Here is a 13,948-nt window from a genome sequence, read left to right as displayed (position 1 = left end):
AAATCTAAGTAATTCGTTCCGCGAGCCCACAGGTAAACAGAAGAGTTACTCTGTCATAGGTGATCGGGATCTCCCATGAGTCGAAGCATAGGTTAAGAACGCAGCAGATCACAGTAGCTCATCCACTGTCTGTGGGGTTGCTCACAAGTCTCTCAAGAGCAGCAAATATTCAGGCTCTGAGTCAGAGGAATTGGCTCCAGAGTCCGCACAGGGATAGGTTTTTGGGGCAGTTCCCCAAAACAGCTGCTGATCTAAGGGCATTTTTGCGGCTCTCCGCAGCTTTGGGTGCGGGCAAGGCCCAGGCGGGTTGTCTCTTGTCAGGGAGATATCAGTCCTTGGTGTGTCTCCAGTCATGTCCATGCTGCATTGGTATCCTCGAAAAAATGTGTTTGATTGCCCACCACCACTCAAAAGTGGACCAGAAAAAGCAAGGCTTATCAGAGTATTACCACTTGGGAGGAGTCCACAGAAATGGGTCTCTTCGCCTGACAACCTGCAGGATAAAGTCACATTCCTGGAACTTTACAAGGAGGGGCTCGTCACATCGAAACCCCTTGGGCCCATTCTACTATAAACATTGCTGATAGGTCCATGGAGTCAATGGGTGAGGCGGGGCTCCTGGAGGGGGCCATAGAGTCGGAATTCTGTGGGCCCGTTCTACAGCAAACGTTGCTTATAGGTCCATGAAGTCAATAAAGCTTGTTAAATGTGTCCTCCCCTTACCTTGCGGGGTTCCGACTATGCTTAAGTTATTCTGCAGAGCGCTACCTTCAGTGTGCTCTTCTAGGATCCAGACTTTATGCAGGAGCTCTGCAATTTGCAAAGAGTGAGCAGAAGCTGTCTGGCCAAGGACCTTCAAATCCAACGTTGGCCTGCACCCTCTTCCACAGCTTGCTCTGGTCTTCAGAGAGGACTCCCAGGTCCAGGGCCACAGTTTCTATTGTGTGTTCCAGTTCAGTTTTGGTGTCGTTAATGGCCATTAGTACAGTATTGAGTTTATCTGCAGTTCAGCCGGGGAGCTCGACTGCTGGGAGGAGGAGACCAAATCACCCAGACACCCCTCCAATGTCACATCCATTATGGGTCCTTGATTATGCTGGATGGTCGCACTCCCCACCATATGCTTCCCCATGGCAGCTGGGCGGTGCACTGACACTTAGCTAGGAAGAGTGTCGCGGGAGTGTTCTACACCCCCTGTCATCACCAATTTCTGTGTCTCAGAGTCCAAGGAAATCCGTTGATGCGTTGGGGACAGCCATGCACTGTACACTCCTCTACTGATGCCACGCCAGAGAAGTGGGTTCGGCATAGACAGGCTGTCCTCTGTCTGGTGTAGAGGTCCACAATCTGCTCAGGGGGCACAAGGAGAGTCAAGTCATCTAGGGCCCCCTTTTAATGCCTCCTAGACACATGGGGTCAGCAAGATGAAATCCGTTTGCACTCAACCAATCCATGTGAAGGAAGCAGGGTCATGGGCAAAGCCCTGGGCAATGGTGCGCCGCAGCGGACAGCCAGAAAAATAGGCCCCATCGCAGTCACCCCCAACATCAGGTTGCCCAAGAGGTGTGGCAAGATGCTCATGCAATGCTCGGTACCGATCTGAATCTAGCGTCAAGTCCAAATTTCCTCCCATACAGCCTGGACCACTGGTTGGGCCATCCCTCCTTTTCTTGAATTGCCGGGCTCGGTGCCGCTAATTGATAGGTCATGAGCGGCTCATCCCGCAACTCCAGGGGGCTATCTGCGCTCACTGCAATGCCCATCCGGTCACCCGCAGGAGGGTGAACTGCAATTGTCTCCCGCTGCTCCGCTGTCCACCAGGTCACTCACCTTATACCATTGAGTGTGCGCTTTGTGAGGAGCTCACCTGCGGAAGCACCCTTCACTACTGCCAGGTCCATCACGCTTTGGTCTCCAATGCCTTGGGGCCTCACGGATAGTGAGCTGCTCAGCACAGATGAAGAGTATTTTCCAAGCTGCAGACAGGAGCACACTTAACCCGCAATGGACATCATGGGCGGTTGTTCACAACCCCTCCCTTTTACTTTCGTTTGAGGTTTTGAAACTGAATTTCAGTGTTGAAACGAACAATGTCTCCACCTAAAACTGCAGGGTTCAAACTAAGGTGTGACTGTCAGAAACAAATGTTGGTGATGGGCAAGCACAAGATGGGCATCTGGTGTTTGGGCTTGTGCACGACTCACAGTCATGTGAGGAGTGTGCCCTCATGCAGCCTAAGGTGATCTGGGACATGACTCGAAGCTGTATGTCACCGAACATTGAAAGAAGCCATGTAAGTCCTGCTCCCACTCTAAATCTAGGGTGCAGACCATTCCTGCTGTCAAGGTTGATCCCACAACAGTTCCTCAGCAAGGTCATCTGGTAAGTCAAAGTCCATATAGAAGAAGAACCCGACACATCCTGCCACTCTCTTTCTAAAGAGAAGTCATGAGAGTGTCAAGGTGCCACTCGATCTTGCTCCCAATCACAGATTAAGAAACCAATCTCACTGATGACCCCGATGCTCTCCAAGTCCCCTGGGCTATCAGCAGCACCCCAGCAGGTTAAGGCCTTTAACCCCTTCACTGCGGCGGCTATTCCGCCGCAGTGCTAAGGGGGTGGGGGGGCCGCGCGGCGGTCCCGTGCTCGTGACGGAACCGCTCCTTCACGGCTCGCGGGTGAGCTGTGCTTGTGACGGAACGGTTCCGTCACGGCCCCGCCCGCTCAATAGAACGTGCCGCGCAGGCGCGGAATTCGCACCGCGGCGGCGCGGCGAGCGGGCCGTGATGGAACTGTTCCGTCACCAGCACAGCCCACCCGAGGCTCGTGATGGAACGGTTCCGTCACGAGCATGGAAGGGGTTAAGGAGGCCTTGCAGCATTTTTTGGCACTTACAGCTCTCTCTGACACGCCTTCTAGCCCCAGAATCCTCAGGGGCCTCCAGACAGATTGCTGCCAGTGGATCCATCCTCTGTGCAATCCCATCCCCTGTAACCCGCCTTGGGTATTGCACTGACTCCGGTGGCGACTTCGATTCGGACTCCAGGAACTGTACTAGTTCTTTCTTTGTTTACACCCTTCCCAACATCGCTTGTGCTAGAGGAAGGTCCTCTGCTGACACTGGGGTCCGACCCCCAGCCGAATCCATCTCGACCGTCACCGAGGTCGAGCTCTGACTCTACTCCTTTGCACCTGGTTCCTGAACAGTCAGATTCAAAGAACTACCACAGAACTGTCATCACTTTCTCCACTAGCTTTTTGGTTCCAAAGTCTTGTTGTCGGTGACGGCGTCTTCTCTGTGCCTCTTTTCGGATTCCAAATTAGAACTGAGGTTCTGATTTCAGAGGAGCCCCATAAATCTTAGTTTAGGGGGTGTTAATGAGGTGATGGACAGTGGCCAATGGGCTACTGGTCCTGTGGCTAACCCACCCCTGTAGTGGCAACACCATGTAAATGTACATCACTGTGCTACCCAGAATACTCTTTTTCAGGGTCTCCCAAAAGGGAAGGACCCTTCTTGGCTGCACAGACCTTCCAGCCCACACCTAAATGTGTGGCTAGCCTTTTGGAGGTGTACGCCTACTGAATAACTAATTTCCCCTCCTGCCTGAGCTACCGACACAGCAAGGTCTTTGTCCTCGAGTGGGGTACAAGGTAATTACACATTAAGGGCGGTGAAAACCTTTTAGGCTCACCGCCTTGATGACTGTTAACACTAGCCATCCTGGGAGGGAGGAGGTGTGACCTCCTTCCAGCGGAGACCTTTGCCTCCATCCTGGGGAAGTGCTGGCACATAAATTGATACTTGTATAGCGCACTACTCACCCGCAAGGGTCTCAAAGCGCTTGTACAAATACCGCTGTGGAACCCATCCTGGCTTTCCCTATGAGGCGTCTACTCCTGGGCACCCCCAAGGTGGAAGCCAGGCATCCTTAGCGTTGTGGGGGCCGTTGTGGAGATTAAGCAAGCTACTGACCAGAGTTGCAGAGTGGGACTCCATGATTGGAATAGGCACCGAGGCGAGAATTATCAGGTCCGTGGAATTTTTGAGCCCAAGACCCGCCGAGGCGGGGAATTGAACCCTGGTCCCGGGCTAGACCTCTGCATCAGGGTCTGCTTACTAACCATTGAGCCACACTTCTCCACAGGCACATCCCACCAGGAGGGCAGACTCTTGTCTTGGCGGCAAACAGCTTGGGGAAGCTCGCCAAGGCACTGGATCTTTGTATCCTGACGGGGGCACCCACACAGGGTGGCACCACTGTGCATGCCAAATCACCCTCGACACAAGAAACATGTTGGGGGTGAAAAAGCACTGTGTGGTATACCTAACAGACACTATTCGGTGGGACCATATTGGAGCAGGCTAGCATCCTGTAGCCAGCCCATGTTACTCTGTGGACCGCTGGTCACTTACAGTAAACCTTGGTTTGCAGGGTTACTGTAGGGATATATATGTATGAACATATATATCCACACTTTTAATATAATGCACTTTACTTCCTGGGCTTATGAGGACAACCTTAAGAGTGACTTGATTACATTAAGGTAGTGGTGTGGCTCTGCAGCACCTGGTGTGTGCGGAGCTCTTCTTGAGCAGAGAGGCTGCTTGCTCAGAGCTGCAATGGCAAACCTGCAGGCAAACGTTTACTCAGGTCACACAGAGTGGCACGATAAAGTGCTGCAGCCCTGGTGACCCCTCCTATCACCATGCCTTGCCAATTGGGTGTACCAATACACAGTTACAGTTTAGGGGAAAAAAGCACTGGCACTTGGGCCTGGTTAGCAAGCCTCAGTGCACTTCCAGATCTATAAAGACAGCATCTAGAGCAAAAGGTAGGGGGTGACCTTGACAAAAAGGACACTTTCTAACAGTAGTCATTAGACATGCTGCTCATGCCATGAGCTTACAACTTTCTTATTCTGAGCTTAAAATACATGTACTTTCTGAATACCACAGCCTGGGCCGGTTTCTTCCCAGCCCTTACTACCATTCTGTGCAGGCACCCCTACACAGCGGAATTAGCGCTGGAGAGGGAGAACTCTTGGACCAATTTCAGCCGCCATTACCCACGCCGAGCCAAGGGACACGCCCACTTTGAGGCCACGCCCCTTGTACCCTCCCTCTTCCCTATAAACATGTGTATTTACCGGAAGCGCAGCGGACGAGCGCAGCGGGCGCGACGGAATCAAGGACAAAGCCTGGCTCTGGTTCAAATCCTTCCTGGAGGACAGATCCTTTCGAGTATTCGATGGTGAGTCTGTGTCCACCAGTAGACCACTAAGGTGCGGAGTCCCTCAGGACTCCTCTTTAAGCCCCGCACTTTTCAAAATCTATATGAGACCACTGGCTGAGGTCGTCCGCCCATTTTGGGTTAAGATTATTTCTTACGCGGACGACACACAGCTGTTGGTCTCACTGGCGCAGGAGGCCAACACACCTGCGTCTGGCGGACTTAGAGAGTGCCTAGAGGAAGTAAAGAGCTGGATGTCCTCATCATCCCTCAAACTAAATGGGGACAAAACGGAGCTGATGCTCCTGGGCCCCTCCGACCCCTGCTTCTTCAACTCTCTGTGGCCCCCTTGTCTAGGCCCCCCTCCAGCACCAAAGGACAACATCAAGAGCCTTGGGGTATGGCTGGATAGATCCCTCTCATTCAATACTCAAGCCACAAAACTTTCAGCTACCTGTTTTGGCCTCCTTAGGATGATAAAGAAAATCCATCCCCTTCTACCCATGGAAGCCAAGCAGGTAGCTATACAGGGTCTAATACAGTCTCGCCTAGACTTTAACAACGTGCTCTACCTCGGCGCTCCAGATGACACCTTACGCAGACTCCAGACAGTGCAGAACTGTGCGGCTTGCTCACTGCTCGAGCTTCCTCGCAGACAATCAGTGAGGGCCGGTCTGGTCAGCCTTCATTGGCTGCCAGTGCACCAGAGAATCCTCTTCAAGGCCATGTGCATTGCTCATCAGACCTCCTGGGACACAGGTCCCATGATTACCCGTGACTTAGTCACCCATTACCGACCCAGCAGAAACCTCCGCTCCAGCCAGACCTTTTTGGCTATGCCCCCAAGAATAAAAGAGACTAGGTCTGGTGGCAGGACGTTCCCCTACAATGCATCCAAGACCTGGAATACCCTCCCCCTACATCTTAGAGCCAATTCCAACCTCTCTTCATTCCGCAAGCAGTTAAAAACATTCCTTTTCAACCTTCCCTACTAAGTCTTAGCTAGCCTCTCTACGAGGTCACCTTTGTTATTTTCTAGCGCTTGGACGCCCTCGGGCAGCAATTCGCGCTCTATAAATTCACATCCATTTCCATTTCCATTTTCCATTCAAAAAAGCCCTAACTGATACTGTTCTGGGCACTTTTTCTAAACCTTGCACTTGCCCACCAGTGAAAAGGCAGGTGGCCAGATGCCACGGCACGGCACCTGGCAACCCTGATTTTCTTATAAAGAATCTTACTCCTGAGAGTATGCTGGTTCAAGTTTCCACCAGCAAGATGAATCTTAATTTGTTCCCCATGAACTCCCTGATGGGAATTTTAAGAGGTTTGATGTGATGGGGAAATTAACGTTCTCTTCAGCCAGCCTAGCTTTGAGGTTGGTGAACGCAAGTTGTCTGCTAGGCCATTATACACATGCCGCTCTGGGACTTGGCCAGCGAGATCTTGGCAACGGTTCTGGAAGAGATTAGAGTCTCCTTAGCACAAACCATTCAAGATGGTAAGATGCCGCGGATGACATGATTTGGGCTAGCCTGGATACTACCAATTGTTTAGGCGAAATGGTCATCATTAGTCAGAAGATGTGCGGGCCACACTTATGGATATGCCTTTTGATGGAGCTCCCCTTTTTTGTAAAAAAACTCATGCTGGCCTGGAGAGCTTCAAGTAATGCCAGGGCACAGCATGCTTGTTAGATCTTTTGACTTATGCCATTCAGTTGACTTTTCCTCATCAGTTTCGGTCTTTCCAAGGCTTCTGTAGACAACATGCAGTTCACCAGAGGCACCGATCTTCCCAGTCCCCCTCCCCTGGGTTATCTGCTTCCAAGCTGCTTTTATTTGCCTTTACTAGCGCACAACCAGCCTGTGGAAGGGAGAAACTGACATTTTCTCCCAGGGTGGTAGTCCATCACATCCGACAGGTGGGTCCTTCACATTGACGGCATGACTATGCCCTTCCTTTTCCTTCTGACCCACTACAACTTGTGCCCACATCAGAGCAGCTTTCAGATTAGCAACCTACCTAATCAGGATGGGTTATTACTTCCTCTGTTTCCTTGTGCTGACGATGGATGGTGACCTTTGTTCTAATTTAGATATACGCTCTCTCAATTCCTTCCTGTAGAAGGACACACTGAAAATGCTCACACTAGCCCATATTCTGTCTGCCCTATTCCTGGGTGACTGGATGATAGCCTTAGACCTGAAGGACATGTATTATCATGTGTCTGTCCTTCAGGCCCACAGATTTTACTTGTGGTTCAATGTAGGCTATGAGTATTTTCAGTTTGCTATGTTCCCCTTCGACCTTACAAGCCCCCAAAGGCGTTCACTAAAGTAATGGTGTTGGTCACCACCCATTTTCACAGGTCACGAGTGCCATTTATCTCCTACCTCAACAACTGTCTGTCTACAGTCAGGAGTAGACCACCTCCAGACAATGGCAAACCTCCTGACATTGTTTGAGTTCTTGATCAATGTGCCAAAGTGACACCTGATTCCTTCACAGAGGCTTCCCGTTAGAAGAGCTTTTCTAGACAATGGTGCAGTTCAAAGACTTTAATCCATTGCAGTGAATCCAGGACATTTGGGCTATGATTCCATGTTTCTGCCTCCGTGCTGGATCGTGGTGAGAGCAGCTCTCAGGTTTCTTGGCATGTTGGCCACACTTATTCTATTTGTCCACTTCGCTAGGTCGCATATGCGGGCCGGGCAGTGAAATTTGAAGTCTTAGTGGGCCTATCACCAAGGAAACCTGTCGGATGTCATCCAGGTTTCAGTGAAGACACCATAAGCTCTGCAGTGGTGGCTGCTCAACCACAACCTGATCAGCAGCAGATCCTTCTCCTGTCCCCACCTAGATCTGACAGTGGTGATGGATGCATCACTGCTGGTTTGAGGAGATCATCTGGGAGAGGTGAAGTTCAGAGTACATTGTACTACATCGGAACATTGACACGTATCGATCTTTTGGAGTTACAGGCCACTCATCTGCCATTGATGGCCAGATACCTTCAAGGGGAGGCTGGTATAAATTCTCTCAGACAACAGCACTGCCATGTGGTACTGCAATAGGCAGGGCACAGAGGAGTACTGGGTCCTGTGCCAGGAGGCTCCATACCTGTTGAAGTGTCGGAACGTCAGGGCATCTCCCTGATTGTGAGACACCTGGCGTGATCATTGAACACCAGGAACTGAAATGCAGGATAATTTTGCTCTACGCTGCAAATCGCCTCTTCCACCCCGGGCAGGCCTATATGCTCAATTCGGGCCCATCCGATAATGAGCACCATCTTGCACCATCCCTCTCCTCTCACATAGAGAGGTGTAGTGGTGTGCAACAGGCTGCCTGTTTGAGAGGTAAAGAAGGGGAAACTCTCTGTCTTTGTTCAGGTATAAATCTTTCTGGAGTCACTGAACAAAGGTCATGCTATGTCCGTAAGGAAAAGCTGACTTTGATCTGATGGTGCCTGAATGCAGTTGAACTTGGAACTTGAAGGCTCCCAAGGAAATAGGGCTATAGGGGACAAGGTGAAGTTTCTCTGATTTACTATTTGATAAGAAATCGCTTTCTAAGAGGATGTTCCCCCACTTGTTTTGTCCCATTTTTCCTCAAACACTATCATCACCCATTCCTCCTGCCTTTCCTGATTACTTCCTGTTCCTGTATTACCTTGTACAGTCTCTGCTGACGTTTTTCCTTTTATTTTTTTATGTGTGACATGGTGCACAAATCCTACCACTGTAGCTGGCTGTTTTAGCGATCTGCATTGATCATTCTAAAGTTTGTAGTCCATCTCCATCATGGGATTTAACCAAAAAACAAAGGGAAATGTGAGTGCTTAACTGGCCTATGTTCAGCTCCTCTGTTTTCAGTCTGTTCAGAAAGCTGCATCATAGTAAAGGTGAGACGTAGACAGCACTGTCATTTAAGAACAGGACATTGCAGGTTCATTTGTTTCAGGCGCACCTGAAAGATGCTTTTTCTATTAGTAGTTTGTACCACTTAACATAAATGGTAAAAGCGTGTTTCAACCATTGCTGACATTCTGTCACAAGCTCAGGCAAATGGAAGATGAGTTCACATTCTGATCATCATCGGGTGATAAATTAAACCTTTATTGGCTTATTTTCATATATAAATCAAATTTACTCTGCAAAAAAAGTTTTTTCCCCAACATAAACATTAATGAACTTTCCTTGTAGACGGCCTGATACGTCAGAGGCAGAAGAAGCTACAGCACCTTGTCCATTTTGTGGATTCCAATTGCCAGAATGTGAACTTCTTTGTCCGGGGTGTAAAAACAATCTCCCTTACTGCATCATAACCGTAAGTATCTTTAAACATTCTTCTCGGTGTAGGCACATTGTATTTTCTTTTAATTTTTGGAAGTATCTGTCTTATAAAGTTGACATTTTTTTTCTCCCTGTTAGGATTCTTTCGTCCATCTGTTAACTGTATTGAGTATCTCAATGGGTATTTAGGCTCCATGGAACACTTTTTTTCCAATATATTGTATTTTAATTTGAAAATAGAGACAAAAGAATTATGCTATTCATAGGCTGCATTTTTAAAAATATTTTTCTGGTTTTAAATGATGAAACCAGTTGGTCAAATCAGCCATAAAGTATATTTAGTTGAAAACGCCAGTATTTCTTTCCTGTTATAAAAAATGAGAAATAAAGAGAAGAAGTAGACTGGCATAAGCTGTGAAACTGATACTACATCTTTAAGAATTCCTGAAGCCTCACCTTCCTGTCATACTCAACAGAGTTAGGCAGAAAATTTGTTTTTTTTGGCTCACTAACAAGGATGCCCGTAGGCAGCTGCCTTTCATATGGCTATTTTTGCATTGAAAAGCTCAATTTTTCTTGCGGTTTGCAACTTATTTGTTAGAATTACTTTTTTTTATAAGCTAGATGCCTTTTTTCTTCAATTTGTTCCCAAGTTGTTACCTCTCGTCTGCCTGTTTCCTGAGGCACTATGCCATCTGTCCTCAATAAAATGCCTTTCTTCTGGAGAGCAAGTGGTCCTGAAAGGATAAGCATGATGTGTTCATCAATTCCCTTACAGACTGGCACTTCATAAAAATGCACAGTGCTACTCTGTTGTTTCCTTACAGGAAGCTTCAAGACTTGGAAATGAGGGTACCTTGGAGCGAAATGGGGGAAGAAGAGTGAGTACATTTGGCTCTACCACAAGGGCGAGAGAGTTGTCACCATCCTCCTCATCATCCCCGGGTGTTATCAAGACTGTCCTCCACTCCCAAACCTGCAGATCTTCACTCATGTGACTGCACTCCAATTCCTTGTCAAGGTTAAAGCTCTCCGTGTCCAGGATGACAGAGGCTTCACACTTGACATAAAGATACAATCTGAAAGAGACAATTAGTCATAGATTCCTTACCTTGTATATTACCCCCAGGTGTCAGACTGAATCCGGAAAGTTTTTCGTCAGTAGTACTCCTGCGCGTCGAAAGGTGGCATGGGTTGGCTCCGCTTTCGCCGTTGGTGTCGTGGTCGCCGGGATGACGTTGCAGTAGCTGCTTAGACGCTGCCCTCGCGCGCTGATGGCAGTTCTTTCTTTTTCCGCACCAGTCAGCGCAGATGCGGAGAGAGTGGTACCTCCAGTCACTTTTTGACTGACTTTTTGGCAACTTTTGTCGACACCATTTTTGAGCCTTCGACTCCTGGTGCACTTCAGGGATGCCCGGTTTCACTTCAGGGATGCCCGGTTTTAAGGCTTGCATCTCCTGCAGCCGGCTGAAGTCAGTGACAGAGCTGCACCGCCGGTGACTGTTTTGCCTGGAGCGCGACCACGATCCCAAGTCGTGCTACGACTGCCGGACCATGAATCCGAAGTCTTTGTGGGAGCAGTCCCGAAATCTTCTTGAAGCCCGGCAGTTGGCTCCACACCATTCGAGGTCCCGGTCACAAAGCCAGCACCGCCAGTCTTTTCACAGTCTTCGCACTCCTCAGGTCAGTCGAAGCACAAGAAGAAGTTGAAGAAGCATCTTCACTCTAAGACTTCTCCTCGTCGGTCGGCTGACGCGATTAGTGATGCGGGTGGTGCCCCTCCGTTTGCGGACCCCAAAGGATCGACTCCCAGTTTCCCTCCCTTCTCGGGACCCGGAGCGACCCCTACCCAGCTTCGCACCTTTCACAAAGCGATGCCATCTTTGGGCAGCCTGACTCTGCCGGTGAGCCTTCGGGCCCGCGGACTTGGCTGGGGGCCCTGGGCCTTCGTCGCCGGCGGATCCGGCCCCAGAACAGCAAGGTCCCCTTGGATCCAGGCTTGGATCTGGATCGGTGCCGGTCGACCTGATTACACCTTCCCCGGCGCCGATTCCACCAGCACCACGTCTGCAGCCGGTTGTGCCCCCAGCCGGCATCGACCCTGGCCTCTGCCCCGAACTGGACACGGAGCCGGACTGGCCTCTACCTATGCTGGATCCAGCACTGATGGGTACCTTTGTGTCCTTGTTCTACCCTGATGCTTCAATCAGGCCAGATTGCCAACCAGAGGAGGGTGAGGAGGACTGGGAGGCATCTGGAGACACTCTAACTGACCAGTTGGAGTATGACCCGGACTGGAGAGAGGAACTGGGGGAAGCCAGTGGTCTAGATACTTCCCCAGACCGTGGCATGTTGTCTCCTCCTACCATTGCTCCTGCCGAGGCTCTCAACCTCAAGCTACTTACCGTGGCAGTCAGGACTAACCTCCTGACAGAGGTGCTTCAGACAGCATCGAGCTGCTACAGTTTAATGAAGCCCTCACGGACGTCCTTTTGGGCACCTGGTCCAAGCTCAACACAGAGGGGCTCCTGTGGACAGGCTGATTGCCCGACGCCACCGCCCGGCTCACCCTACTTTCCTTTCCCAACACCCCACCCTTGAGAGCTTGGTGGTCCAAGCCTCCATGTTTAAAGGCGCATTCCCTAACACACCACCCAATAGGGAATCCAAAAAGCTGCACCACGTTGGGGAGAAAATGTTTTTTCCCTCCAGCTTGGAACTGCGGTTGGTAAACCCTGCATGTCTGTTGGGCCGTTACACCCACTCTGTGTGGGATATGTTAGCGCAGGTGCTTCCCCAGTGCCTGGAGGAGACCCGGGCCATGCTCTCCCGTGCAGTCGCAGAGGGGAGAAAAGCGGCGAAGTTTACCATCCGCTGTGGACAGGACACCGCCGACATGCTGGGTAGGACGATTTCAACTACTGTAGCCTTAGACGCTATGCCTAGCTTAGGTCAACTGGATTGTCTGGGGATGTCCAGAACACCCTGATGGACATGGCCTTTGATGGCCGTCGCCTGTTTGGCGACAAGGCAGACGGTGCGCTAGAGTGCTGGTGCAAGCTTTTCAGCCGCAGCACGGCCAGGGACGTGGGAACCACCATTGTGGTTTGGGGGGCCAGCGGGCGGGCCAGTCCACCACCGCCCCCCTGCAGCAGCCTCCAAACCCTCCTAGTCTGACCTTTCAGGCCCATCATATGCCAGTGGGTGGCAGGGTTCGCCATCACCTCCCCTACTGATGTACCATCACGTGGGATAGGTGGATTTTGCAGATAGTCCGTAGGGGCTACTCCCTCCCCTTCAAGACTACCCCCCCAGCCATGCCACGTCAGTACCATCGAATGTTGGGGGATCATCTGGCACTTCTCCAACAGGAAGTTACGTCTCTCTTGGCCAAGGGAGCCATCAAACAAGTTTCTGCCCCAGAAGTAGTTTGTGGTTGCTATTCACACTACTTTCTGGTGCCCAAGAAAGACAAGGGCCTGTGTCCTATCTTGGATCTCAGGAACGGCAACCGCTTCCTCTGGAAGGAGAAGTTCAAAATGTTGACCCTTGCTCAGGTCCTGTCTGCCCTCGACCCTGAAGACTGGATGGTAGCGTTGGACTTGCAGGACGCTTATTTTCATATCCCAGTCCAGCCGGGCCACCGGCGCCAACTGCAGTTCACGGTAGGCCACGAGCACTTTCAGTTTACCATGCTCTCCTTTGGCTTTACCAGCGCCCCTTGGGTGTTCACGAAAGTGATGGCGCTGGTCGCAGCTCATCTGCGCAGATCAGGGGTTTCAGTCTTCCCCTATCTCGCCCCAGGCAGTCATCTCCCACCTACAAACTACCGCCGACCTCCTGCATTCGCTGGAGTTCTCCATCAATGTGCCGAAGTCACACCTGTTACTCTTCATTGGAGTGGTTCTAGACACGGTGCAGTTTTGGGTCTATCCTCCCAAATAGCGAGTCCGGGATATTTGGGCTTTGATTCCGATCTTTCAGCCTCTATCTCTGGTTTCGGTTAGGATGACCATCCGGCTACTGGGCCTGATGGGCTCCTGCATCCTGCTAGTGGATCATGCCAGATGGCATATGCGGGTTCTGCAGTGGGATGAAGTTTCAGTGGGCACAGCATTAGGGAAACCTGTCTGATTGCGTCCAGATCTCGGAGGGCACTACTCACCAACTGCAGTGGTGGCTCACAAACCAGGATTGGGTCGACGGCAGATCCCTCTCCCTTCCCCAACCAGAGTAAACCGTGGTGACCGATGCATCACTTCTGGGATGGGGCAGCCACATGGGGGAGGCAGAGATCAGAGGCCTTTGGTATCCGGCATCAACCTTCTGGAGCTTCGGGCAATTCTTCTTGCACTGAAAGCATTCCTTCCCTCTGTCCGGAAAAGAGTAGTGCATGTGTTCACCACACCATGTGGT

General features: G+C 50.7%; 1 protein-coding gene across 1 annotated transcript in view; it reads left to right on the top strand.

Annotated features, from left to right (window-relative positions):
* Window positions 1-13,948, top strand: part of WDR19 (WD repeat domain 19) — a 637,672-nt gene that overhangs the window by 566,399 nt on the left and 57,325 nt on the right. Inside the window, exon 34 of the mRNA XM_086963976.1 lies at window positions 9,443-9,566. Within this exon, the coding sequence (XP_086820102.1) occupies window positions 9,443-9,566 (124 nt within the window). The remainder of the gene's footprint in view (window positions 1-9,442; window positions 9,567-13,948) is intronic.

This window comes from Lissotriton vulgaris, chromosome 3_2 (genome assembly GCF_964263255.1).
Source record: "Lissotriton vulgaris chromosome 3_2, aLisVul1.2, whole genome shotgun sequence".
Taxonomy (NCBI): Eukaryota; Metazoa; Chordata; class Amphibia; order Caudata; family Salamandridae; genus Lissotriton; species Lissotriton vulgaris.
The sequence above is the reverse complement of the archived record's forward strand: the minus strand, read 5'-3'. Positions and strand labels throughout refer to the sequence as shown.